This window comes from Chaetodon auriga, chromosome 2, assembly GCF_051107435.1.
Source record: "Chaetodon auriga isolate fChaAug3 chromosome 2, fChaAug3.hap1, whole genome shotgun sequence".
Lineage (NCBI taxonomy): Eukaryota > Metazoa > Chordata > Actinopteri > Chaetodontiformes > Chaetodontidae > Chaetodon > Chaetodon auriga.
In genome coordinates, this window is record NC_135075.1 from 9,802,983 (window position 1) to 9,828,683 (window position 25,701).

At 42.0% G+C, this 25,701-nt stretch overlaps 1 protein-coding gene across 17 annotated transcripts in view; it reads right to left on the minus strand.

The window, feature by feature from the left end:
- The window catches only part of LOC143334276 (band 4.1-like protein 1), a 77,999-nt gene that overhangs the window by 8,278 nt on the left and 44,020 nt on the right, over positions 1-25,701 (minus strand). For 4 of the 17 annotated variants that reach the window (XM_076752992.1, XM_076753017.1, XM_076753000.1 and 1 more), the window contains exons 4-20: positions 23,355-23,459; positions 19,406-19,448; positions 19,131-19,206; positions 18,573-18,791; positions 18,099-18,186; positions 17,837-17,989; positions 16,259-16,356; positions 15,071-15,246; positions 13,261-13,481; positions 12,810-12,845; positions 12,105-12,149; positions 9,718-9,867; positions 8,388-8,474; positions 6,703-8,121; positions 4,823-4,873; positions 3,468-3,827; positions 2,871-2,999 (exon numbers count right to left, since the gene is read on the minus strand). In XM_076752992.1, the coding sequence (XP_076609107.1) occupies positions 2,871-2,999; positions 3,468-3,827; positions 4,823-4,873; positions 6,703-8,121; positions 8,388-8,474; positions 9,718-9,867; positions 12,105-12,149; positions 12,810-12,845; positions 13,261-13,481; positions 15,071-15,246; positions 16,259-16,356; positions 17,837-17,989; positions 18,099-18,186; positions 18,573-18,791; positions 19,131-19,206; positions 19,406-19,448; positions 23,355-23,459 (3,456 nt within the window). The remainder of the gene's footprint in view (positions 1-2,870; positions 3,000-3,467; positions 3,828-4,822; positions 4,874-6,702; positions 8,122-8,387; positions 8,475-9,717; positions 9,868-12,104; positions 12,150-12,809; positions 12,846-13,260; positions 13,482-15,070; positions 15,247-16,258; positions 16,357-17,836; positions 17,990-18,098; positions 18,187-18,572; positions 18,792-19,130; positions 19,207-19,405; positions 19,449-23,354; positions 23,460-25,701) is intronic. The other 13 variants (XM_076753026.1, XM_076753044.1, XM_076753053.1 and 10 more) reach the window with 11 other exon arrangements.

The following is a 25,701-nucleotide window of genomic DNA, read 5'->3' on the forward strand; positions in this document are numbered from 1 at the left end:
CTCATGTAATTACAGGATATAATGGGGCACACTCCATTAACTCAGTTTTCCCTGTCTACAAATCAACATTGCAAACAGGGTTTCTAAATGTCTTCATCCTGGAAGGAGTTTTCCAAAAGGTTGGTTTTCGGTGGCCGAAAACTGCTTTTGTGTGTGGATGAACGGCCAAAACACATAGAAAAAGCTACTTATAAAGAAAAAAAAAACACATATGTGTGGACAAGGCATGACACACTTAAAACAACTGAGCCATTGTTAACAAAATTAGTTTCAGCTGTGCTTTTCAAGTGAAAATATCTGTCGTGACAAAGGTCTATGGCTCCTGCTTGCTCATTGACAGGCCTCACAGGAGCCTCTGTTAATGTCATTGGTTACACCTGTGGTGAAAATTCACAGTGTCTGCAGGGAAAAAGCTCTTTGGAGCCACAAGCAACAAACATGGTGAGGTGTAGCCTGTCTACTTCTTGTCTTTCAGTACTCTTCTGATAAAGCTACTGATATAGTCATAAGTATAAAAAAATAAATGTAAAATATCTGTGACAGCGTGGAGACAGCAAACAGATACAATAATGTCAGGAATATCAGTACGTTTGCTAAAATAACTATAAGCTACTTGTCATGCCAGACCAAGTGACACTGAAGCAGAATAAAAACGTTATTTCATCCTTCAAAAGCTACACAGTCTCACTTGCTTCTAATCTAGTATTTGACCTATTACAGCAACATGCAGGGACTTTAAAAAGACGATATAATATCTCTGTAGCTTGATGTTAGAAGAGTCCATGCACATTTTTGCCTGAGTTGTGAAGGGTTTTGTTTTGACAACATATTTCATAGCCATGAGTGACAGCCACAACAATAACAGCATGTGTATACTTGATGAACTGTCTCTGAAGGCGATCATCAAGCTGAACAAATTCCTTTTACTAGTCTGGTGGCGATGCTGCACACATTCAAAGCCTGTCAGTGATACGCAGACAGCTGGCAGCAGCCCAGCCTTTGTGCTGCTGTTCAGAAACTCAGCAGACGTGACATGGCTCCCTCTGCTGGCTGAACATTGGTGCTGGAGATCTTTGTCTGCCTATCGATGACGTCATTTTCCATTTGCTGCAGACGCGCGCACACACACACACACACACACACACACACACACACACTACACTGTGTCTTGCTCTGACATCTTAAAAAATTCGACTCAACACTGATCTGGCACTTCAAAGGCACCCTCTCTACATCATTGCCGAAGTTCATCCACACCATTAGCTGAATGGCTACAGAGCCCAGCAATGATTATATTTTAATAAGGCACCTGTGGGACAGCCAGCCAGCACTCAAATCTTTGCCTCCAGAAATGAATAGGATTCGCACCTGCTTTCATCATCCTTATTAATACACTGTCAATACTTTAATCACTCCATAATGACGCTATTATGTCATCCCTGTCAGGGGAATATGGCCTTCATATCATTGAAGCCCACAGAAATCGCTTCCTCCTCCAATCAAGACCAACTCCAGAGCTCTGCAAAAACATTAAATTCCTCATTGCAAGTATTTGTTGGGTGACTGATGGGATTGATTCTGATATTTTCCTCACTTGCCCTTGCTTCCAACACTGCAGCTTAAAATGTATAAGCATTGATGTATAAAATATGAAATCAAAAAAAAAGGAACGAGCAAAATAAAACGTCTGCATGATAAATCCAAACAAAAAAAGCTACATATCAAAGATAAAGTTGGAAAGCGCTTATTCTTGCCAAGACTTAGTGGAGTAGATTGATACCAGTCTCGTGCCTATACAGTAAATATGAAGCTACCACAGCAGACATATACACTAGATGCCATTCAGGCTTGTGAGATGCATCTCTGTCACTGCCATCTTGCTTCAAAAAGTAGAAACTGCCAAACTTCTGTGCTGTTTTTGGATGTTCTCAAGAGGGAATGCCACACCCAGGCAACAGCAAACAACATTTCACAGGTGAGAAGTTTTTATAGTATGAAATTTGGAACAACCACTTGAAAAGTGAGTTATGATGATTTTAATTGTAGATAGACACCTTGCCTCAATGGACGTGCATTAGGAGGCCCAGCATCCCCACCAATTTGGTGGTCTTGTTGACGCACCACTCCCATGAACAGCAGATGTCTGTGCAGGATCAATGTGCATATATCTATGCGCTACCATTAGCAACCGGTTATCTTAACTTAGCATACAGACTAGAAACAGGGGTAAACAGCTAGCCTGGTTCTGTCCAAACATAACAAAACCTGCCTACCTTTACCTCTACAGCTCACTAATGTCCTTTTTGTTTGCTTAATATGAAAGTGATTTTATCCAGGAGGTCGTCAAGCAACCAGTGGAGACTCAGCAAGTCACTGCTCCCAGCACATAACCTTATGTAAAACCATAACCATGGTATTTTAACACATTGGTTTTTGTACAGATTATTAAAAAAATTGGGTTGTGGATTATGGAGAGGATTTTGTTACCATCTCCATTTTCAGCCTTTACTGAAAGCTAAGCTAACAGGTTGCTGGCTGTAGCTTTACATTGAACAGACAGATATGAAAGTGATATTGATCATCTCATCTTATTTGACTTTCAGCAAGAAAGCAAATATGTTTTTCCCCAAGTGTCACACTTCATTCAAACATTCCTTAAACAAATGTTGGGTCTGAATAAAAGGAGTCTGCTGTCAGTTATAATGTCACTCGCTGGCTGAAACAGTGGAGCCGTGGTTGAGTATCACAATAAACAATGAAAGGGAAAGAAAAAGAAAAAGCAAAGGCAGCACATGTGTGAAGTTATAGCAACATATTGTACATGACAGTATAGTAAGATTTGTTCACACATGTTCATATTGTTGCTCTACCTGCGGTGACACATTCATGATGTTGGGGTGGATCTCTGATCCATTCGTATGCGTCTCCGTCTTTGTGTCGGACCTCCTCAGCATATGGGCCACACTCACAGCATTGGGGTCTTTCTTTGCCACAGGAGGCTGTGTGAAACAAACAATAAAGTCAGACAACACACAAGATAACACAGCAAGACTTCTGAAGACCTTGGAAAAAAATGCATTGCTTCTGAGCAGCATATATTTTAGATAAAAGCATGTGAACACTGTTAACTTAAAAGAAGACACACTGAAATACAATTCTTTACTGGATTGTTCAGCTTGATGACAACATGTAAATGATGATGCGGCAGCAGGGGAATTCAAAGAAACACTGACACAACAGACAAAAATAAAAGATTCATACATTAATGCATCAAACAGAATAAGATATGTTGAGTTTTGAACAGAATTAAACAGAAACAAAATGTAACAAAAGTCAAACAATGAGAAAATGTCCAAAAACAAAAACAAAGAAGATGCGTAACTGGGATTTTATGGTGCCAAGACCAGCCAGGCAGGGTGAGTCCAGTGGGTGATGATGATGGATGATGAAGAGATTCATCTGTCTACCTCATGATGTGTTCCCTCCTCAGGAAGTTTCTCCTCTATGGGAGACTTGTCCCGGGAGCCCATTAGACGGGCAGAGTAGAATCTGGAGGTCTCCTCAAAGTCCTCCCGGCCAACCTCGGGCTGTCGCTCCCTCTCTCCCATCTCCGTCATGCCCTTAGAGAAGTCCTCCACGCCAGAGTGGAGGTCCATGATGACGGTGAAGTCAACCTCAGCCTCCAGGCTGGATGTGGAGCTGACAGTCATGCTGGAGCACTTGCGCTCAATGCCCAGGTGGGTCTCCCTCATGCAGGCCACTGTGTCCCGATCCTGCTCCTCCTCTGAGGTTATGCTTGGCTGGGGCCTCCTATCCCCAACCTCCTTCTGGGGCAGGTACAGACACAGGATTACCATTCTGAGGTTACTTAACTGAGGACGGATGGATGGTAAAGATGGCATGGAATGGGACTGAGGATAGCATGTTTGCTGGGATTCATGGAGGATCCAAATTCAATGAAATTAAACATGCAATGTATCCTGAGTATGCAGCAAAAAAATCAATCATGTCCGAACTGAAAAGTTGATGTTTGAATTAAAATAGGGGCTCTGAAATAAGGAGCTGGGACACTCAGAGGGGTCACAAGGTAAATAAAAGAAAGAAAAAGAATTATTTTTATGACAAACAAATTAGGATTTTTCTCTGACTTATTTGTAATTCTTACATCTTTTCTTTACTGGACTGTACAAAGGCAGTAATGCAGTATTACATATGTGGTCAAAATTGAGTGAAGGGCAGAATCTGACTGCACGTATTTAAATGTTATCCATTTAAAATCAATTACTTATACTTCATTAAAAGTAGATAGGGGTTGAGAAGGAATGACAACCTTTCTATCTGTTTCACAGTTTCCCCGCTAGCCTGAAAACATTTTAGAACCTTTATTGTCAATTTCATAGCTTCTGAAGTCACCATTCTCTTGCCTTTGGAGGTAACACGTCCCTAAATAGAAGAAGGTTTGTGGAGCCGTTGAATTATAATGAAGCTCCTGAGGCAGCCAATTTAAAGTAGGCCTAATGCTACTTACATTATTTACAAGTACACTAGCTAATTAGATCACAGTAAAAACTACATCATACCAGCAACAGTCACGCGCAAGGGCCTCTGTTTACAACACAGACTCAATTCAAACTCTGATCATGGTGATGGATGAGGGCATCTGAGTAGCCAGTGAAAAGTAACCCACTTCATCATTTTTATAGATGACGAGAAACTGGTGCAGTCAGTTAGGAGGGATGCAGTCTACCCGCGAGGCGTGCTGAGAGGGGAAAGAAATGATGAGTGGAGCATATGAAGGTGGGTTTAAATACAAATGAATAACCTTGAAATCAGCAAACGGCTCTTCATAAATGGCAGGAGTAGAGACAGGCTCCTGCAGGGGGAAGCAGAGGAAAGAGCACAGAGAGCATCTGAAGGTTAGCACAAGCTGAAGCTAGGCCGACACCGCACAAACACACATCCTACCAGCAGAGCTTGACTGGAGCCTGAAAATATGAGCTCAGTGTTTTCGGAGCACAGAAGTATTTCACTCCAAACCTAAACTGGGATCCTGGTGTTCTGCTCAGTGAGACTCCAAATCTGAATATAGCCACACATGTCAAAGTAGATAAGAAATCAGTGTTTTTAATGGCTTTTACATGACTCAAACCCAAGTTTAGGTGAGAAATTCAGCCAGACCCAATCTAAGCCCACTGGGTCTGTTCAGATCCAGGCAGGGCCAAATGGATTCAGGCACAAATTTCAAGCACTACTCCAGAGTAACACAGCATACAGCAATATAGTTTAGAGGGCAGAAAAGAGGTGAGCTTACTGCAACAAAAACATCTACAGCCAAGTTTATTTGTTAGAGTTAGCAGAGGCAGGGTAATAGAATCATGCAGTTTGTATAATGAGCAGGTTTTCAGCATAGCGGCAGCCACTCGTTGTCCAAGTGAGAAAGTGTTGCAAAACTACGCACCTTGAATTTCAACAAGAGAGTATTCAAATATTGTCAAATAATATTGTTGAATGTCCAATAAATGGTGGCACATTTCAAAGACTGTTGAAATGACTGTGCGAGTGGGTCCACATGTTTTGAGGAGTACCTAATATTTTCCCACTCTCCGCGGGTTCAATCTGATCTTGATATGATTGTCACTCGCCAGTGAGAGCTACGCAACACCTCTTCTCATGCCTATTTAATCCAATATATGCAAGAGCTCGGCTCAGATGAAAAGGTGGGAAATGATGAAAGCTGTCATGTCTATTCACTTCAAATTCCTTTCATTCCAGTGCCAAACGCGTGCAAGCTCCTAATGATACCAACAGTGAAATGAAAGCAGCAAATCTGACTGTGTCAGGCACTGAGCTGTGGTGTCTGGCTGCTCGCTGCCTGCTGGGGTTTCACAGTTGGAGGAACCGATGTGTTTATAACTCTGCTTAGCTTTCTATCCAGGTGGGGTAGATGAGTATAATGCATATCACCAATCTAAAGGATCGAGGGACATTTTGTAAATTCTCTTGATGTAAGTCAGTTTGATGTAGTTTCTCAATCATTTGTGCGCAAACCAATTCTATCCTCCATTTATCTCTAATTTTGGGAGATAATAGCTGTCTGCAACAAAGTAATGGATGGCAGTACATTTCACCCTTTCTTTCTCAAATGAGTGATTTAATTTGTAAGATTAGTATACACAATGATTTATCATTTGTTTCGTATCTGCAGTTTGAACGTGGCACAGAGATGTGCAAAAATCACCAGAGCGATGATAATATGTGAGCCTCTCTTTTCTTGCCACCCTCTGACAGAGAGCAACGTGAGCTGGAAAGAAATTTGAGGCTCACAAGTTAGAGAAGGCGAAGACAAACCGACAACCAAAACAAGAGAGATTGATTTCTGTCTCTTTTTTGAAAAAAACTTTCACAGCCAGTGGTGAGCTGTACAGATTTGCCAGACATTGTGGTGCATGTTGAGAGCAATGGGAGGGGATAATTTGGGTTGCCATATGGGAAAATGTCCAAACTTTTTGATTGGTTTTTGCCACAAGACGGAGCAAAAGTACCGCTCCGCCTGCTCTTCATACAGGCACGAACAGGTAAGATGGATGAGTGTTTCAAGTCACTGAAAACGTAGGAAAAAAGAAAAATGGCGTGCGAGTCTGTCTGAAGCTCATGCGATGCTTTATTTCCAATGATTGAATAGCAGATGCCAAGCAGAGTTACCGAGTGTCTCTTCTTGGCTGCGTCCAGGCTTGGCTCCCTGCCGGCATTTCGGCTGTTCCGCAGTATTAGCCCGGACTCCCTGGCCTTCTGTGTTTTCACTGGTGGGGCTGGGGGAGCCATTTTGGGAAGTGGTGGAATCTTTGAGCCGAACAACTGACTCTCTGTAGATCCTCTACCAGCCTGATAGCTGTTGTCGAGATGTTCTGGTTTAACAATGCCCTCCAGATCTGCTGCAAAAGCTGGATGGAAGGTGGAGACGTCCGTCCAGTTGAGGTCTGAGGGTCCCTCTGGAGAGCCGACTGACCAGCGGTATTCTTTTCTGATGACCCGTGTGGGCTCGTCCTGTCCTGTCCTGTCCCTTTCGTCCTTACCCGCGACGCTCTTCGATCGCTCTGGTTTGAGAGGGACAATCCTGGTGATTTCCGACTGGTAGCTGCTGCCTGACAGTCGGTGGACAGACGTCCTCTGACCTCTGTCTCCCATGAAACCCTCGATATCCTCTCCCCCAGAACTACTGATCCTCCTCTCATGTGTCCTGACCTGTCGCAGTTTTACCTCAGCTAGCTCTTTGTTGTCGATAAGGCCCTTCCCTCGCATCTTCATCACACCCTCCCCTTTAACACCTACTAATGAACTTTCATGTTCTATCTTTCCGGGTCCGTTCACTGAACCTAAATTGATATCTGCTGGCCCAACCTGACTCACTTTCCTCTTTACCTGCTCTGTTCCTTGAGTGGAAACCTCCCTGCTTTCTCCTAATGATATATCCTCCTGTTTGTTGTCTTTATAGTCCCTGACAGACTGATCCTTTCCTGATCCCTGATCATCTTTCGCCAACACCAGTGGGGATGATCCACAATGATTTCCTCTTGTTGAGGTTTTTTCTGAACTGCTGTCCAAATCTGAGCCCTCATTTTCTTCTCCAGAAGAATCACTGTCTCCTTTCCTGTAGATGAGCTCGGCAGGCATTCCCAGGTTTAAGCTCTGGGGTCTCCTCTTTTTCCTTGGTTTAGAAGCTGTGCGTTCTTTGATCTGGCGAGAGCCCAGGGCCACATCACTGTTCGCCTCAGGGCCTGAGGCCTCAAATGGTTTACTTTGAGATTTGTCTTGAAGCAAGTCTGCATTCTCAGATAATTGAATCACAAAACGACTTTTGTTAGCTGGTCGAGGCTCAGAGCATGCATCTGGGTCTCTGGATGATTTTGTTGATGGAAATTCATCAATATGGCTTTTCATTTCTTTCCTGTCATACCCTGTAACCTCTTTATGTATCATTTTGGTAATGTCTATCTCTTTTTCCAGCGCCTTTTTCTCCCACGAGGAATCAGATGTGAGAGATTTGTTCTTTTCTTCTGCCTTCCAGTCATGGTCCTGTTGATAAGTTTCTTGTTTTTCAATCAATACCCACTCCTCAGAGCCCTACATGTTGGTATAGATTAAACACAGTTAGACATGCCAAGCACAGGCTACTGCAAATACCGAACTCTACACAATCATTTGAATCACAGAGTTTTGGTAAACATGCATTTGCATTTGGGGATTCATCGTACAATATTTGGTAGTATTGTCTTAAATAGACAACGTGTGAGTGATGATAATGAGCAGTAGGCAGTGCATTTCACCAACCCACAAATGCTATAAATAGTAAACTGTATCAAGAAGAGGAAGAGAGAGAGATGTGCAACCTCAGGTGAAGTGACCAGAGTCTTCTGGACGAAACCCTCAACAGACAGGCTGTTAACAGGGTCCTTTCCCACTGCTCGGCCCACCAACTGGTCGACACGAGGCAGAGAGTTTAAAAGAGAAGGAAGAACAGCCGTTAGAGCTCCCACTTGAGACGAGGGAGTAAATTAGTGAGATGCACAATTAACCATTCCATGCAAAAGGCAGAAAATGGGAAAGGCAGAAGGAATCTGTGCAACCAGGACTTAACTGACTATAGAAACTTTTTAATGAACTTCAAACTGGCTGTCGTGGACCTGACAGCCACCGAATCCACATAATCAGCAAACATTTGCAAGACATTTGGAATGCAAATATTTTTGTTCTCTAACTACATCAAAGAGTTGAGTTCGTCTGAATCTCTTGGAAATCGTCAAGAGCACAGACACTTGCCCAGCCTTCGACTGTCAGTCAAACAGAATAATACCCCCCGCCCACCCCACCATTTTACCTGGAACGAGATACACAGCAGATTACATTTTCTGCGGCAGACAGTGTTTGACATTCTATTGGCCTGATCTGATCATTCCAGACTGCAGATGAGAGATTGTCTGAAGACGACTTAGGCACCAGCAATGACATCCTATCTGAAAACTACAATCTCAGTGCTCTATCTTCAAAAGCCTAATTACCAAAATGTGATCCAGGCTTGAGAGCTTTCATGATCCGGCATAAAGAAAACTGTGTCACTGTTAGGCAATCAAGGAAAAAAAAAAGATAACTGCTAATTATTTCTCAAGTACCTCGCATTGAGTAAATCTCCAACAACATCTTGAAACTAATCTCATCAAGATGCTTCCTTCTCTGCTACTTGTCAGTCATCTTCAAGTACCTCTGAGATATTGTCAGAATTATTCTGGCACACCAGAGAGAGGCAGGACGCACTTCATTATACACCTCTTAAAATAAACTGCAGATTTTGTGTTTGTTCCTCTGAGCAGTGGTGCCTTTGTGCAGGAGATACATGTCTGTTTATAGGAAAGAAATTTAACAGCCACAAATACGTTCATTTTTTACAGTCATACATTATATCCTCTGGGTTTAATTATTCAAAGGCAAAGAAAAGAGCATACAAAAAAACTTGCAAAACAAGTCACCATGTGTCAGAATATGGCCTGTTTTCCCTCAAGTCAGGCAGCAAGAAGAATTCAACATGACAGCGGCCAGGCGGGAATATCAATGCCCGTTAATGGAGTGTCAAGCATCAGAGGTCGCTGAATTAGAGATATTGACCATAGTGGACCTAAGAGTCCACACATCCCCCCTCCCTCATGAGCCTAATCCCCTACTCACAGCCTTCTTCTCTGGCGTGCCTGTTGGGGAGGTGGATGACAGACGCTTCTCTCGGTTCATCAGCTTGCTGTTGGGTTCCCTCAGGGTTCTCTTCAGCTCGTTGATGCTGGCCTGGTGCTTCAGCAAGAAGTCCTGCGACTTATCAAGAAACTGGAGGAGAATGAGCGAAAGGAGGAAAACAAGAGGGAGAGAGAAGAGGGAATGCCTTAGCAGGATGTCAACTTCCTTTTCAGCAGCAGCGCTCACATCAACACATCTGATATGCATGACTGAAGGGGATGTGAGATAATACTGCATATATACAGGAGACGACGGGTGTGATGTGATGTGAACACTTACGTAACTAGAGAATATGCTAGCGTTTTACTACTCTGGGATGTAGCACGTGGAGAGAAATGACATTTCAGATGGCACTGAAGGTCACAGAAAGCAAAGGAACTCATTTTTAAGACACAAGTGAACACGACAAAGAAAGTAGGTGAAAGAAGAAATTCTAATGTCACATCTATTAATCTTGACAGTTAATTCAAATTCTGTCTTTATTTTGTTTGTTGACAGTTGGTGGCGGAAAGTAACTTTGTACAGTTTACTGAAGGACAGTAAAATTTTGAGTATTTCTATTTTCTGCCTCTTTAGACGACTAATGCTACGACTCCACTACATTTCAGAGGGATATTTACATACTTTTCACTCGACTACATTTATCTTGTGACAGCTGTAGTTATTTGTTACTTTAAACCTCAAAGGATTGGTTCAAAAATGTTCAAGTCCATCTTACCACAACAGTTCTTGCTTCCTGTAATCATCCCTCATGCTCATACTGGTCATCAACATATCCCTTCCTAATGGTTTCTGTGCTCAATGTAAGTGATGGGGGACAAAATATACCATGTATATTCAGTGTACGTCAGTGTAAAAATGTATTCCAAAGTTTATCTGAAGTTAATACAAGGCTTTCGCAGTCTGAGTTATTCAAATCAAGTTGGTATCTTTCAATGTTACCATCTTTTTAGAGCACAATTCCCTTTTCGTGTCACTATCCCCCACTGCAGCTCAACAAGGGGAAACAGAAAGAGGGAATCTTCTACTTAGAAGACTGTAACTTTGGAGGATACCCACTGGATTTGTCTAATACAGACTGCTGAAGCCTCAAATTAACTTAAGATAAACTTAACAATGTATTTTTGCACAATACCAGTACTGTGGATTTTGTCCTCCATCTCTTCCATTGGAAGGAAATTCGGGGATCTATCTATTCACAGTCAGTATGAAGAAGAGGAGTGAATACAGCAAGAAAAACTGGTTTCACTTTGCATATGAAAATATACTCTTTACTGACACAAACAAATAAAACATATGAGAAGCTTCTAAAATACATCAGTGGTTTCTGGCTCGTGACTGTGAGGTGTGAGCAATTCCACCAATCATTAGAAGACTTTTAGATAACAAGGCCCAGGGAGGAAAGAATATGCAGAGTTTAACAATGTCTGGATCCACTGGACAACCTCACTGTAAACAAAGTGTTTAAACTAGCCCCACCTTCACCAGCTACAACAGTAAAATGCGACTTCAGCATAGATGCACCAGCACTAACAATCTTATAATGTCATATATAATTATGTAAAGTGACTTAAGTAGGGGAGGAACAATGCAGTCAACATGATTCACTTCAGTGTATGTTTATTCTTGTTTGTCATAAAAATATCCATTATTATTTTTATGGTACTTTTTCCATTAAATATTTTCATAGTCTCATTTTACAGACACATTCTTAATTATGAAAGACTAAAGAAAAGATCAAATAATATTGCCACTTGTCAATTGGTAAAATAAAGTGCAAATATATGAATTATCCATTATCTTTTCTGCATTTTAGATTTTGAAGTGGTGCCTCGCAGGCTGCATTAATGCTAGCAAAGTCAATGGAAAGAGCCAACCAGGGGCTGACAGATCTGCAATGAATATCTTTCAGTCACAGGGGCTATTTTTCTGCAGGGCAAGAACTTTTAGTATTTTGGTGTTTCAAATACATTCTGAGTTTGACTTTAACTTGAACACTTTCAGTTAAGCATGAGATCTGAGTGCTTCCTCCACCACCACACAGGGTAGAACATTCCAAAAAACGTGAGGACTGATACTTAATAGGAACTTAAGCAGGGAGAAGAGCTCATTTTTACCGATTACACTGGAGACTTTCAAAGCTACAACCCGAAGTATTCTCACGGCTGACAGATGTTTCAAATCTCCATGACAATCCGAAACAAATATCAAAATATCCTTTGAACCAAGACGGCAGCTGCAGGCAAACCACAATCAGCAGAGGTGCAGTGGAATAGCAGCAGCACACAAGACAAAATAGCACAAGGTCTGAAGACAGGAACCTGTACCTCCTGTTTGTGCCGAGGAGTGGCCTCCTGGTCCAACTGAGAGAGCTGAGTTGGGGCAGGAGAATGGGGGGGTCAAAGGTGAAGAGTGCAGGGTCAGAGAGTGCAGGAACAAGGTCAGATGCAGAGACAGGATGGTGCAAGTCAGTCAGAGGACAGGCAGGCAGACAGACTGGACGGCTAGATTTGGCAACTTCTTACCAAGCCAGGACAAACTTGGAAATGACTTGAAAATGCATCCCAGTAGACATTTTGGAATTGAATAGATAGTGATATGGCATGGAAATATACCATTAATATAAAAGTGGAGGGGTTCTTGTGCATAGCAGCAAAAAAAAACTTTCTTATATCAAACTGCTTTCCAAAGCTTTTTTTAACAGGTCGTATCATGAAAACTCCTCGTTTCAGTTGAAACTTGTCCAAAAAAGTACCACCTGTACGAACTGTACCCACTGTCTGTCAAATGTGTGCTGGGATGCTTCACTATGACAAATAAGTCCAGACAACTTTTGCAGCATCTCTTGCTTATATGGCGCACTGCAGCACAGTTTGTTCTATGATAACAGTGTTGACTGCCACACGTAGACAGAGGAAGACAGGTAGACACAACGAGATATAATAAGACAGATATACTTGAAAAAGGAAACGATGGATGGATAAAGACAAGTATACAGACAGACTGAGACCAAATCACCAGACACCAAATACCTCCTGTTTACTGTCAACTGGTGAGCCAGCCTCCTCCTTATCGCCAGCAAGAGTTAAAAAAAGAGAAAGCATGTTAGCAATAGAGGGCAAAGCTTGAGTCTGCATTTCTCAGCATAATGAGTAAGGGTTAAAAACTGTAAAGCTGTCAGCGGGATTTATGAGCAGTGCAGTGTAAGCATATAAGCCTGAGTGAATAGGAGTGAAAGGAGAAGAGTTAGTAAATGCTAAATCCACTAAAGCCACCACAGCGTTATGCCCCTGCTGGATAAGCCTGAGAAGCTTGTACTGCACCTATATACTGTACATCAGCACCTGCAGCCCAAGGCATCGCTCTGCACCAAGGCTGGGGTTGTCTTCAAGTTGACTAAAGCTCTGTACATTTGCACCTTCCTTAATTCTATCATTGGCACAATGGCAATTCATAAAAAGTCTGTCAGGAAATTTTCACTACCATGATCTCCTTCTTTCTGCTCGGAGTGACATTGCCGTCATCGTCTTTGTTCTGCTCCGTCTTCTGGTCCTGCTCTTGGTCCTCATCCTGCTCCAAACTGGGTTCCAGCTCAGTCTCCTGCTCGTCCACAGAGGGGCTGTGGAGGCGACGCTGTTCACTGATGCTGCGGTGGGAGAGGCCATCGTGGTTCTCACACATGGCTGACACTGGCCGTGAGAACTCTGCCGGTAACAAGAGGTGAGTTATTAGAAGAGACAAGACAGACTTCAACTGACATGGGGGTTTAAAGCAATGCTTTGATATTTTGGGATATACACTCAGTTCATTTGGTCTGGACCAAGGGAAAAATAGTACGTTCATGTTCACACTGATTTACTACAAATGAACCATGAGAAGTAAACAATGTGAAGTCCTGACGATGTACTAATGATCAGGACCAGTGCGGGGAAAGCAGATTAACTGACAGCAAGTCCTGCAAACATATTAATGCTTCCTATGTGTATAATTATGTTCCTTGGAGTCACAAAGATCTCATTAAAAACGTATCATGAGCATTATCAGTATTACTAAACCATGAAGGGGTTGCATGTTGTGCATAATGACAAACAGATTGAGACAGGATGAACTAGTGCATAGAGGTGGTAGCTGTACACATAGCAGTTTCAAGTTCTTCTCACTGTCTGATGTGTAAGGGAAAATCTCTGCACTCGTGCAGACATGCGTACGTTGTCTGTCTGTCAACATAAACGTAGCTATATGATTTGCATAAATATATGCATCCCTTATACAACTGGCTTCATATAAGATCAGAAACTGTTCACAATCAGCACATGCATTTAGAGTAACAGTAGTTTAGTTTTTCAAATGATGCAACAACCACATAAATATGATTACCAGAGGATCGGTTTCAGAGCTGAACCTGGGATACTCTGAAGAATCAAATCACCTAAAATAAAGCCCAGTCCCAGCATTTCACTAGTGCATGGGAGTGAGTGTGTGAAAATAATCTGTATTTGGATTAAGTCACTTGTGAAAAATAAAGTGTGCCAAAGCTAGGCTACAGCTATTGTTTCGGTGTGTCTGATACATATTTACCATAATCAGCATTTCATATCATCTGCTGCTTTGTAAATAACTGGATCAGACTTGTATCGGCAGATAACTAATATGAAAGGACTGCTGGGCATCAAGGCCAAAAAACTTGGGAAAAACAAATAACTGCTATCATGAAATGCACCAGAGTTTGTCGGAACCAAACTAAACAGATTTAGTGTGAAAGTTCCCTTACTTGCTTTCATGCCGAGATTTAGAAGAGAAGGACTTATACCACTCTCATAACTGTATCTGTATCATATCTGTTAAATATGAAGCTACATCCTGCAGGCAGTGGGAAACAGACAACCTGGCTCTGGTCAAAGACAAAAGCCAAAGCAACAGGGTTTTGTGTGGGACAATTTCTTGTACTGGAGACATGATGTCCTGCATCCCTGTAAAACTACAAGTTGTTGTTTTTACACCAATGACATATAATATGGAAAGTAGTGAACTTTAGAGGTGCTGGAAGGTGAATTTTTCGCCTCTGGACGGAGCCAGGCTAAGTGTTTGCTCCTGCTTCCGGGTTTTATGTAAAACTAGCTAGCTATCTCCTAACTGCAGCTAGCTCTTGGCAAGAAAGCAAATACAGTGTAATTCCCAAAATGTTTGACTCTTCCTTTAAAAGTCCATCTCAAAGTTGCAACTTGGAACTAAATAAGTTCAAAAATACACTCTTCAAACCTTTCACAAACGCATTGATTATTGTGGCTCTCACCTCCATCCAAGCTCCTGGACAGCAGGTACCTCTTGCTGGTGGAGCGCTCAAAATGCGGAGCAGGTCGGTCTATAAGAGCGCTGGCCTGCCTGGTTTGAGCTTGTGTCCTTCCACTGTATCGAAACTTTGAACCCATCACCAAGAAGCCCTTTGGAGGAGGCTCTGGAGACACCAGCCTGTGAAAACAAAATCTCTAATCAGTGAACATTCTTTATCACATTCTGTACCATGTAATCAAAATCAGCCTGGCACAGAGAGAAGGGTGAATGCGGATTTAAAAATAGTTTCAACTGTGTTGCACTGTAACTGGCTTTCAAGCTAACTTCTGAGGGAATGATTTGTACCCGCTCCCAAAGGAAGCCATCACATTAGAACCATCTTTGACCAACTATTTCTTGCTACATGATGAAGGAGCAGCGATGTTCATCAGGTAGAAAAGTGCTGCATAATTTTCAATCTAAAGCTGAATCTTCTTTAAACATTCTATAAAGATCTGTTAAGCCACATTTGTGCTGCATGGTACAGCTCAGCTCCACTCCACTCGCTCTTTATTCTGTTTCCAGTGTGGATAGTACCTGGTACTTTTTTTTTGGTATCACCTCGGGCGAGGTTCAAAGCGAGCTGAGATAAAAGCTGACATACACCATCCCTTCGATATCCTCTATTATAAGAGTAGCATTGCTCCTTTGTGTGCATAAGGAGTGTGTGGTTGAGCGAGTGAGAGAGAGTGACGGTGAAAGTAAAGCTGTCGGCTGAAAAAGTGAAGGGGGTGCAGTGTCGCTATGACAATCAGCAAAGGAAAACGAAGTAGAGAAAAGTACCTGGAAACTAAAGCGAGTAGAGTCCAGTCGAGCTGTACCATGCTGTGGAAACGCAGCTTTAGTGTCAGTGCCTTTTGCATGCTAGCTCCATAACGAGCTCTACTGTTCTGGTCCTCATATGTGAGGATTGATTCCTTGCACCTCCTGCACACTCCTGCTAAGGTGTATCAGTGTTGATCACTAGCAAAGCTGAGGTGGCTATGAAAGTAATATGAGCTGTAGACAGCCTGCTGTATACTTGGCAAAGCACGGTGTAATGAACTGAGTGTGGCTGCACCTGATAAAGCTGCACACATGGACATGTTTTGTTTGCCTTGATAGGCACTGAACAGGAACCTTCTAACCACAACACCAGATCAATTCTTACCGGAAGAAGGTGTGATGCTCAATGCAGACCTTCCACAGCTTCTTGGCAGCTCTGTGGTTAGGAAGCTTAAAGCCAATTGTACTCTCAAACTGCTCATACTGGAGGGGAGAGAGGCAGGGAGATGGAGAGAAATGTGAAGGCAGCTGTAGGGGAAACAGCATAACGTGTATATACTTTGTTTTGTTAAATGTAACCTCAGTACTTCTCAACAGCCTAAAGTTTAGCGCAACCTAAAACATTCATTAATAAAAATCTGTAACTTTATTACATCTCATACTTGCATGAGCACCAAACCCAATCAATAAAGCATGCTTTAATTTGTCCTAGCATAAACGCTGCTACTCTATAAGCAAACACATGGATTTTGCTGACCAGGCAGAAAGGAGCAGATCAAGACAGAGGGAGGATAATGTCCACTGTTCAGACATGGGGAGCAAAAGGGAGGAAAACTATTTCATGGCTCTATATTTACACTCTTTATCCCTCTATTCTGGCTATGGCTGCAGCTGCAGCAGCTCTGTTAAAGGAGCTCTTTATTTGGCTCTACCACAGGCTCACTGTGTGGCTCTGTCACTTGACTGGGTCTGGCCCAGACAGCCTGTCACACTGAGGCTCAGCATGGAGGATAAGCTGCAGTGCTGCACAGCACAATGAGGAGGGCCAGAATATAGACCCTGACCATGCAGAGGAGCAAAACTGGAGGTATAAAGCTAAGAATTTTAGAGTCATCTGCTCAGCACAACTGACCACTCATTCATTTCTGCAATGGCAGCTGTGACAGACCTTCAGCTGTTACTGTACTCAAAATCTGAGGTCATGGCTTAAAGGAATAGTTCAACATTTTGAGAATTAGACTTGCTCACTTTTATTCAGAAACTTACACATTAACAGTCAATAACATTGTCCAATGGTAAAAAAGACTCAGCCTACCAGCATCTTATAAGATCACTATTTAACAGGTTATATTTCATTTTTTTAATCCAGACAAAAACTAAAGTGTAAAAACAGTGACTTCCCTGCCATCACCAGGCATCAGCACCATATAATCCCCCTGAAACTACAACTGTTTTCCAACAAATTAAACAAACGTGGTATAATGTGTCAATAATTACTGAACTTAAGAGGTGCGGGTAAGTTCAAATTGTTTTGCCTTTTTAAAGAGTCAGGCTAGCTGGTACCCTGTTTCCAGTCTTTATGCTAAGCTAGACTAACTGACTGCTGACTTCAGCGACATTCTTGATTTAACATTGCATTTCAGTAAATCTGGGGAACTTGTGAGAGACAAGTTAAAAAAAGAAGAATAAAAAAATTGAAGCAAAGATCCAAATATCCTGACTTTTAGATCCCAGTATGGATCAAGTTCCAAAAACACTAAAGCCTACATTTCACATAATTCAACTACAACCAAATTGTATGGTAAAAATCATCAGAGTTATTATCTCAAATTTGCCAAAGCTTCTCCAAAGCTAGAGAAGACATCACACAGCTATTTTGATAAGCAGCACTAAACATGTTGACCAAAAACTTTAATGTGTAAAATGAATAGTGCACCCCTTCAATATCCTTAACCACGCATACCTCTCCAGGCCGAATCTTGATGTAGAAGTTGCTTCTCTTGTAGGAGATCTTGAGGATCTTTGGCCAGGCAAAGCGGTTGATCCTCAGCCTATCACGGTAAATCAGCAGGCCGTTGGCACAGACGCCCAACATTATGTCAATCCCTTCAGAATCCTGCAACAGACAAGGGACAGAAAAGAGGCAGCAATTGTTAAAGAGCAACACTGTGTGCATCCTTGCGCCCACTTTCATGCAACTTAAAATAACTTTGGAACCAGCAGACCTTAGCATGATGTAGGTCCACCCCGTACATGGATAGTTTCTTGGCATTCTCCAAGAAGTTAATTTCAGCCTCTGCTGGAGTCATCCCCCTGTGGGCAGAATAACGGTGATATCTGTAACCAACAACAACAGGCCTTCTTAAGTAATAAAGCCATAATCTTGCACAGTGGGGGAAGAATTATCTTAATAATATCCTTGATATCTTCAACTCTAAATTCCTCCCATCCATCCCCCTGAGCATTTCATTCCACCGTATGCCAAAAAGCAATGCCAAATCAGAGCATGGTGAAGACCTAACTGAGAAATTGTTTTCACACTGGCAATACTCGCACATGTACATCTCACTGACAGATGGTGCAGTAATGTGACGGCATCTATCAGCCATATGTATGATGGAGCGTCTCCACGCAACGTTAAACTCATCAGCTGATCATCCCAGCTGATGAAATTCTGATTCAAACAGCACGTCCAGTACTTGTAGTTTCGATGGAGCTCCATCACCCTCTCCTCCAGCTCGCGAGTCTGATTGGGGGCAAAGCGGAAATCGCTGACGTAGTCGGAGCCGTGGTCATCGTGGTCATAGTCCCCCAGCTCGGCTTGAACGGTGTAGGAGCCCAGGAGGGCGTGAGTGACGAATGAGCACGGCAGTCGACCTGACAGCATGTCATCCCTCAGCTGCAGACACAGGTAGTATCTGTCAGACAAGACAAAAAGGGAGGAGAGGAGGGTGTTGGCAGTCAAACAAGCCTGAGCCAAAGCAAGCTCCAACAAGTATTCAGCGTAGTTAATCCATGGCAGTTAGTAGCATTCCAGGTCTAATCCTCAAAAAGGATAGAGGGATTTGGGTTGCTTTGACACCGGGGCAAATATGCCATGTAAATTGTTACAATAGTTTTGTGAAAACAGACATCTACAGGAAAATAAAAGAGGCAAATCACCTGCAGAACCAACATGTGTTCTCCTCTAATCAACACTGAAGAGCATGTGACAGCACAGCCAGAGGAGCAGTGTGTGTGGTAAAGGTGTATTCTACCTGGTTATATCCTCAGTGAGCTGGGAGGGGTCTGGAGGGTAGAACTTGACAGCGAAGGCAAAGTGCCATGGAGAGTCTGAAGAGAAATGAGAAATGAAAGATGGAAGGACAACCATCATGTCTGCTCAGGACAATTGTACAAAATTGTGATTCAACATCTAGTACATTAACACAAAACTGTGCATTATTTCATATGGCAACAAATTTAATTTTATGAGTTTACTAATTGAATATTCAAAGATTTATCATCTCAGCTACTTGTAAAAGACACTCACTGCGCATCTGCTTCTTGATCTCCTTGGAGGGGTCCAACCAGTTCTGAAAGACAGAAGGCAGAATTCACACAGGGCAGACTGGAAACATGGCTAATGCACACCCGGTGTCACATTTTGCTCTAATTGCCGTCAGTGTTCCTAATGAAAGCATTTCCATATGGTTAAATAAAGAAACTGAGCCCTCCCCTGCTGAGCCTCTCAAATGTGCGGAGAGCAGATTTAATTCAAGCATCTGTTTCTTCATTGTGTTGCAAAATCACTGCCAGCCAGTTACCTATCTGATCTCCTCACATCCCACCGTATCATGAGCCGCTTCGCCTGTAGGGGCATCATTCTTGATTTGGTTGCAACAGCGTCTCATCAGTGGTGCAGTGCACACTGACTCAGTTGTAACATTAGCTGTAAATCGAGCTCTTTAACAGGCACAGCAACACAGAGATGGCAATGGAGAAAGTGATGAAATACCTCCCTCAAGTACTCTTAGCCTGCTAAACTTGGACACAGTTTGTAACAGTAAAAAATGTGAATGAAAAATCTACTTTTTGCTGGTTTTGTTGGTTTGTGGTGTTCTATGGAATCTCTCATTACATGTCCTCTTATAGCCCCGTTTCCCTCACAGCCGAGTAACTGTAATGTACGAGTTAATTTCCTCAAAAATGACACCTTCTGACTACAGTGAAGTGACACCTGAATTTTTCCGTCTTAAAAGTCCTTGTCATCAGCCCACTTAGAAAGTAATCTACAGATTTGATATCCTATATCATACACTTGCTATCTGAATTCCCAAATGAATTTATTGGTTGACTGCTTATGTCGAGTGTGGTATTCAGGTGTGACTGGGTGACACGTGAAGAGGTCAATACTCCAGCAACAATTTTGAGACCAACACATTTCAGCTTGTGGCCTTCATCAGGCTTATCTTTTTTAACAGATTTGCATCTATGCTGATATAAAGGAGGTCTTAACCTTGAATATGTGTCTTCAGTGTGTCATACTTTGAAAACACATTACATAGTTTTATGTATATTTATTACAGGTCTCTTAAAACATAAAACATAAGCTAAAATAAAAAGAGAAACAGCATATATATAGGGGATTTTACCTCATGACACATCTCTATAAAAACCAATTAGTTGAGATTACTGAGAAGTGCTCAGCGGCCCTGACGAACACCATCAGTTGAAAAAGACTGGACTCCTCAGAGGCCACTTTACTCCTCTCAGAACTATTACACCTACAAAAGGAATCTTTTCTGCTTTTTTAACTACTGCTACATCTGAATTACAGGGGTGGCTTGACATCAGAAATAACCAGAAAGCACCAACAACGACTAAATGATTTAACAAGACTCTGACTCTACAGTGGCCCTAACAGTTGTCAGACTTTGTGTCACATTTAGCTATGAGCTAAATGACAAACATTAGCATGACAACATGCTCACAATGAAAATGCTAGCATGCTGATGTTTTGCAGGTGTGTTTACCATGTTCACCATCTCAGTTTAGTGGATTAGTATGCTAACTTAAAACTTAATTGACCAAACATAAAGTCTAGGAATGTCATTAGTTTTGCAGGTATTTGGTCATCAACCAAAGCAATGGACAATTTTGACCTGCCACTGGATGAAAAGGTATGGGTTGACCAAAGCTGCTATAATTCATTGTGAGGAGGACATGGACGTCACTATCAAAAGTCATTGTAATCCATGCCATATTTGTTGAGGTATATCACTCAAAACCACTCCTGTGAACGGTCAAGGATCACCAAAGTCTGTACCAAATGTTGTGCCAATCCATTCAGTCATTTGTTTAAATAATAAACTAAAAATAAAAAGTAAGCCATACAGTGGCACTAGGGGAAATGTCAGAGGATTACCAAAGTCAGTAGGCTCCATCCTTTGAGAACCATGAATATCTATACCAAATGCTATGGCAATCCACCCAATATCTGTTAAGATGTTTTGGACAGGACCACAGTGGTGGACCAACTGGTCGACAGCACCATCCAGTGAATCTAGTTGCTATTCCTTAAAGAAGTAGAAGAAGACAAGAAAATCTACTCACTTACAGTAATGGGAGTTAATATAATTTGTTACTTTAAATTCTGCTACTTGCACACACATACACATAAACAGGTGTTTGCTCCACGCAGCATAGTTCCATGCTGCCTGCAGTGCAGAGAGCTGACAGGGATCTTCGCTAACCTGAATACCACCCAGCAGCTGCTTATTACTGCTAACAGTCTTTTTGGCAGCTGGTATCACATCAGTCAGAGTGGAATCAGGGGCATGAAAGGTTAATACAGCACAGCGCAATCCTGTGGCCATTTTGGGAAAACTGCAAGCATCTTTGGCAATTCGAACTGTGCCTTCACATACACACTCAATACACCGGCAAAAATACACATGCTCCTCCAGTGTTTAATCAGGCTGCTAAAGACTTTAATGAGCCGCAGGCATTTACCGTCCCCCTGAATCTATCTTGTATCAGCCAAGGCCAAAGAGTGCTCAATTACTAAGGCAGTCTCTGCCGCTTTGGTTTTCTTTGCAGAAAAGCAGGAAGAACTTTTAATCACTGACTGTTCAAGGCTTCGCTCTTCCCTTTGCAACCTTAGCTCATGAAGCAATCACACGGAATAAATGTTCTCCCAAACGGTGAAGATTATATCCTTGTTCCCCCAACGGAGACAGAGAAAGGGCATCTGAAATGACATTTCAATTCTCAGGCGTATTTGGTCTACCAATCAGCAATGACCCCAGACAGCAGGATCAAGCTGCGCTCTGATAAGCCTGTCTTTGATGAGCCTGTCATATTGATCCAAGTCATAGCCTTACCTACACTCAGAAAGAGCCACATATTTGAACTTCAAGTCTGTTTACCTCCCTAACACCCCAGTTAACCTGTCTGTATGGGCCGACATCATGCTCCAAAGGCTCAGCCGTCAGACACGCATCAAGTAGCAACATGTGAGCTGACAAAGCAGGCGCAAGTTGATGATGAGGCTATGCTCCAGATGTTAAAAGGGACTTAGCCTTGTCATCTTTCCTATCTTCAAAAGGCAGCAGGTGCCTCTGCAGCCCTTTGCAAACACATACCGCCTTCAGGGAGGCTCATGTCAATCAACACACCCACATCTGAGAAAAGAGCTCAGCGGACAGCTAGGGCCCATCAGCTCAGAGTCAATTACTTGATTATATGATAATAAGTCAACAAAGATCAGAGGAAAACATATTCAGACCTTCTTCTTGAAATGTCAGAATGATACGTGAGCTGATTGAAGTTTAATGTATGTACACATGTTACAGAAGCAGACATGTTTTTTGTTTTAATGGCTGACCTTAAAGTTAGGTTACACGATGTAAGTTTTAAAAGAATTGAAATAAAAGTAAAAATCACCAACCTATCATGCTATCACTGCTCCAGACTGACCAGTAGCTCATGGGGGCAAATATTAGTTCAAACTTCCCTATAGCTATTAGGCTAAAGGTAAGCTAGTAAGCTAGCCTGCTTATACTTCAATGTGCCATGGTTATGAAAGAAAGAGAAAAAAGTCCCTGAAATCATTTTTACCAAACTTTTCCTTCTATCTATTCTAATAAACCTGGCTCTTGGAGGTTTAAGTCAACCAATCAATGACATTATTTCCACCTCCAGAGCATCTCTGCCTCTGAGAAATATTTGTATAAATAAATTTCATGTTTACATTTTGCAAAGAGTAGATGAGCCATTTTCGTCTTCACTTCAGCTGCACAAATTTTACAACTGCCTGTTGTCCAGACTCAGACAGAGCATGGAAATTTCCATTTTCCATTCATCTTTGAATGATGGATAATGTGCCCCTGAGAGAGCCAACCCAGCCGACAAGTGAGGGGAATACAGATTATTCTGTGAGCAACATGTTTATGCACTGAGACATCCCATGGGGTTATTGTGGCACACAATTCACTGACCTTCTGGGTGTCTGTGTCGGCAAAGGTCAGACCAAAATAGTCCTTCTCCAGCAAGTTGAGATGCTCACAGACCATGTCCATCAGGGTCTGTCCTTTGGAGTGTTTCTGCAGACAAACATAGATGACACAGCAGTGGTAAAAGGGTCAACAGCAATGCCAAAGAAAACAAAATAAAGATCCTCTACTACATTTCGGAAATATCATGCGTGCACGAGAGTCTGCTGATATGGTTCCCTTTTATTGGGAAAAGCTTGGCTCACCAGTGTCAGACCCTATTCAACAGGTGTGCTTATAAAGACTACTTTCCTGTTCTCTGGTTCTGCACAGAATAAAACAGCTCAACCACTGGGCGTCGTGTCACAGTCAGTGTGCATCAAACACTTGAGAGTGAGAATGGAATGTGAATTGCTGGGGAAGATTGGTCTTTGTACTGTAAGCTGAGAATTCATCTGCTCTTGACAGAGATCAAGGTGAACATTTCAGGAATGTTTCTTTTCAAATTCAAGTGAAAAGCTCATGTTTTTACATTGAAGGGCGTTTCGATGTGGATTTATTTATTTATTTATTTATTTATTTTTTGACTAGCGAACATCAGGATGCACAAATAAAACTTCTTGCTTACAATACTGAAGGAGCTTTAGACCAGATTTGGCAGAGATCAGTTTATCCTTAGTGTATAGCCTGGATGCAAAAAGTGTACAAAAATAGAGAGGTGGGCAAAGAAAGAATTCCAAACAGACAAAATGTAGACACAAGTAACTTCATCACTGCTCTGCGAAGCAGTAAATTCAGCTAAACACAGATGTCAGCATGCTAACGTGCACAAGGTTAACCATGGTTAACTATTTATCAACTACTTCAGATTCATAAACAAAAGTATTTGACAATGTGAAATTTGACCTAATGATGGTGCTAAATGAAAAGTCAGGAGAACACCAAAGTCATCAATTCACCTTCTGGGGACCATGCATGTTTATAGCAAATCTCATAGTAATCTACTCAATAGTTGATAAGCTATTTCAGTCTGGACCAAAGTAGTGGACCCAGTGATTGACACCATCACAATTATTGGAATGTACATTTCTAATTATTGAGGTAATCACATATTTAGATTAAAAATCTAGTCTTGTTTTGAGTATAGATTGGATCATCTAGTGATGGTCACATTTCAGTGATAGTCATACAATGAAAAAACTACCAAAATCAGCTGTCATGGCGGTTCATTGGTTAGCACACATGCCTCCCAAACTGAAGGTCAAAAGCTGGTTGGTCAGACTGTACCTATGTTGCCTGTGTGGAGTTATGATATCTACAAACAAGAGTAACACTAACCTTATTTGACTTAAACATGATGTGGACTCTGACTTTCTCAGTGATCATTCATTTTAAATGCCGACACAGCCGATCTCACGCACTGCTTGAACATTTTTGTTCAGTTTGTCAGACGATGCAGTGATCACATATTAATGATTTTATCTGCAGTACGATAGCTTGGTAATGACTGCTGGTGAAGGTAGTATTCATAAGCTGTGATCAAATCTCACAGTACATCTGCGTCAGACAACAAAAAAACAGAAAAATATGTAAATGGGAACAACAAGCAGAATCACTTGTGCTGATTAGCAGTGATCATCATCGCTGCGTGCAAACATGCCACTCCACAAGAAACATCTCCTGTAAATGCACAGCATAGAGCAGATTTTACAGTTTATTTAGCTCCTTAATATTGCAAAAAATCAATGGCCAATCATCTCTTCAATCGTCAATAGCCAATCGGATTGCCAATCGGCAAGAGCTTCCTGGACATAATGACCTTTTTAAAGAAATCTGATCAACAGACAATCACTTACTGAACTAGCAGCCACATGTGAAGTAGACCTAACACTGAACCACACATCCACATTATACTCACACACACACACACACACACACACACACACACACACACACACACACACACACTGTCCCTCCTCCCCTGGGGCTTACTTTGTGAGGTGACAGGGAGATGGAGCAAGCAGTTGCCAGGGAAACAGATGCAGTATTATTCCTCTGCTGTCTTGTTTCTTAATATCTCAAGGCTAGGACTTGAAAAAGAGTTTTGCCTTAGCCTCATTATGGGTAAAAGGATGGTGGAGCAACACTTGGGAAGTTTTTAGAAGCTCTCATCATGTCAGTGAGTATGTCCCCGATGTAAAGCAAGAGGGTGCTGTATGACATCAGCACCTGCCAGCAAAATTAAATAAACAAATCACCATGTGGAGCATGAAAAGACAACAGACCAGCATGAAAGACTCAGTTCCACCCAAAATATCTCTGTTGTGCACATCGGCCTGGCTAGGCTTGACCA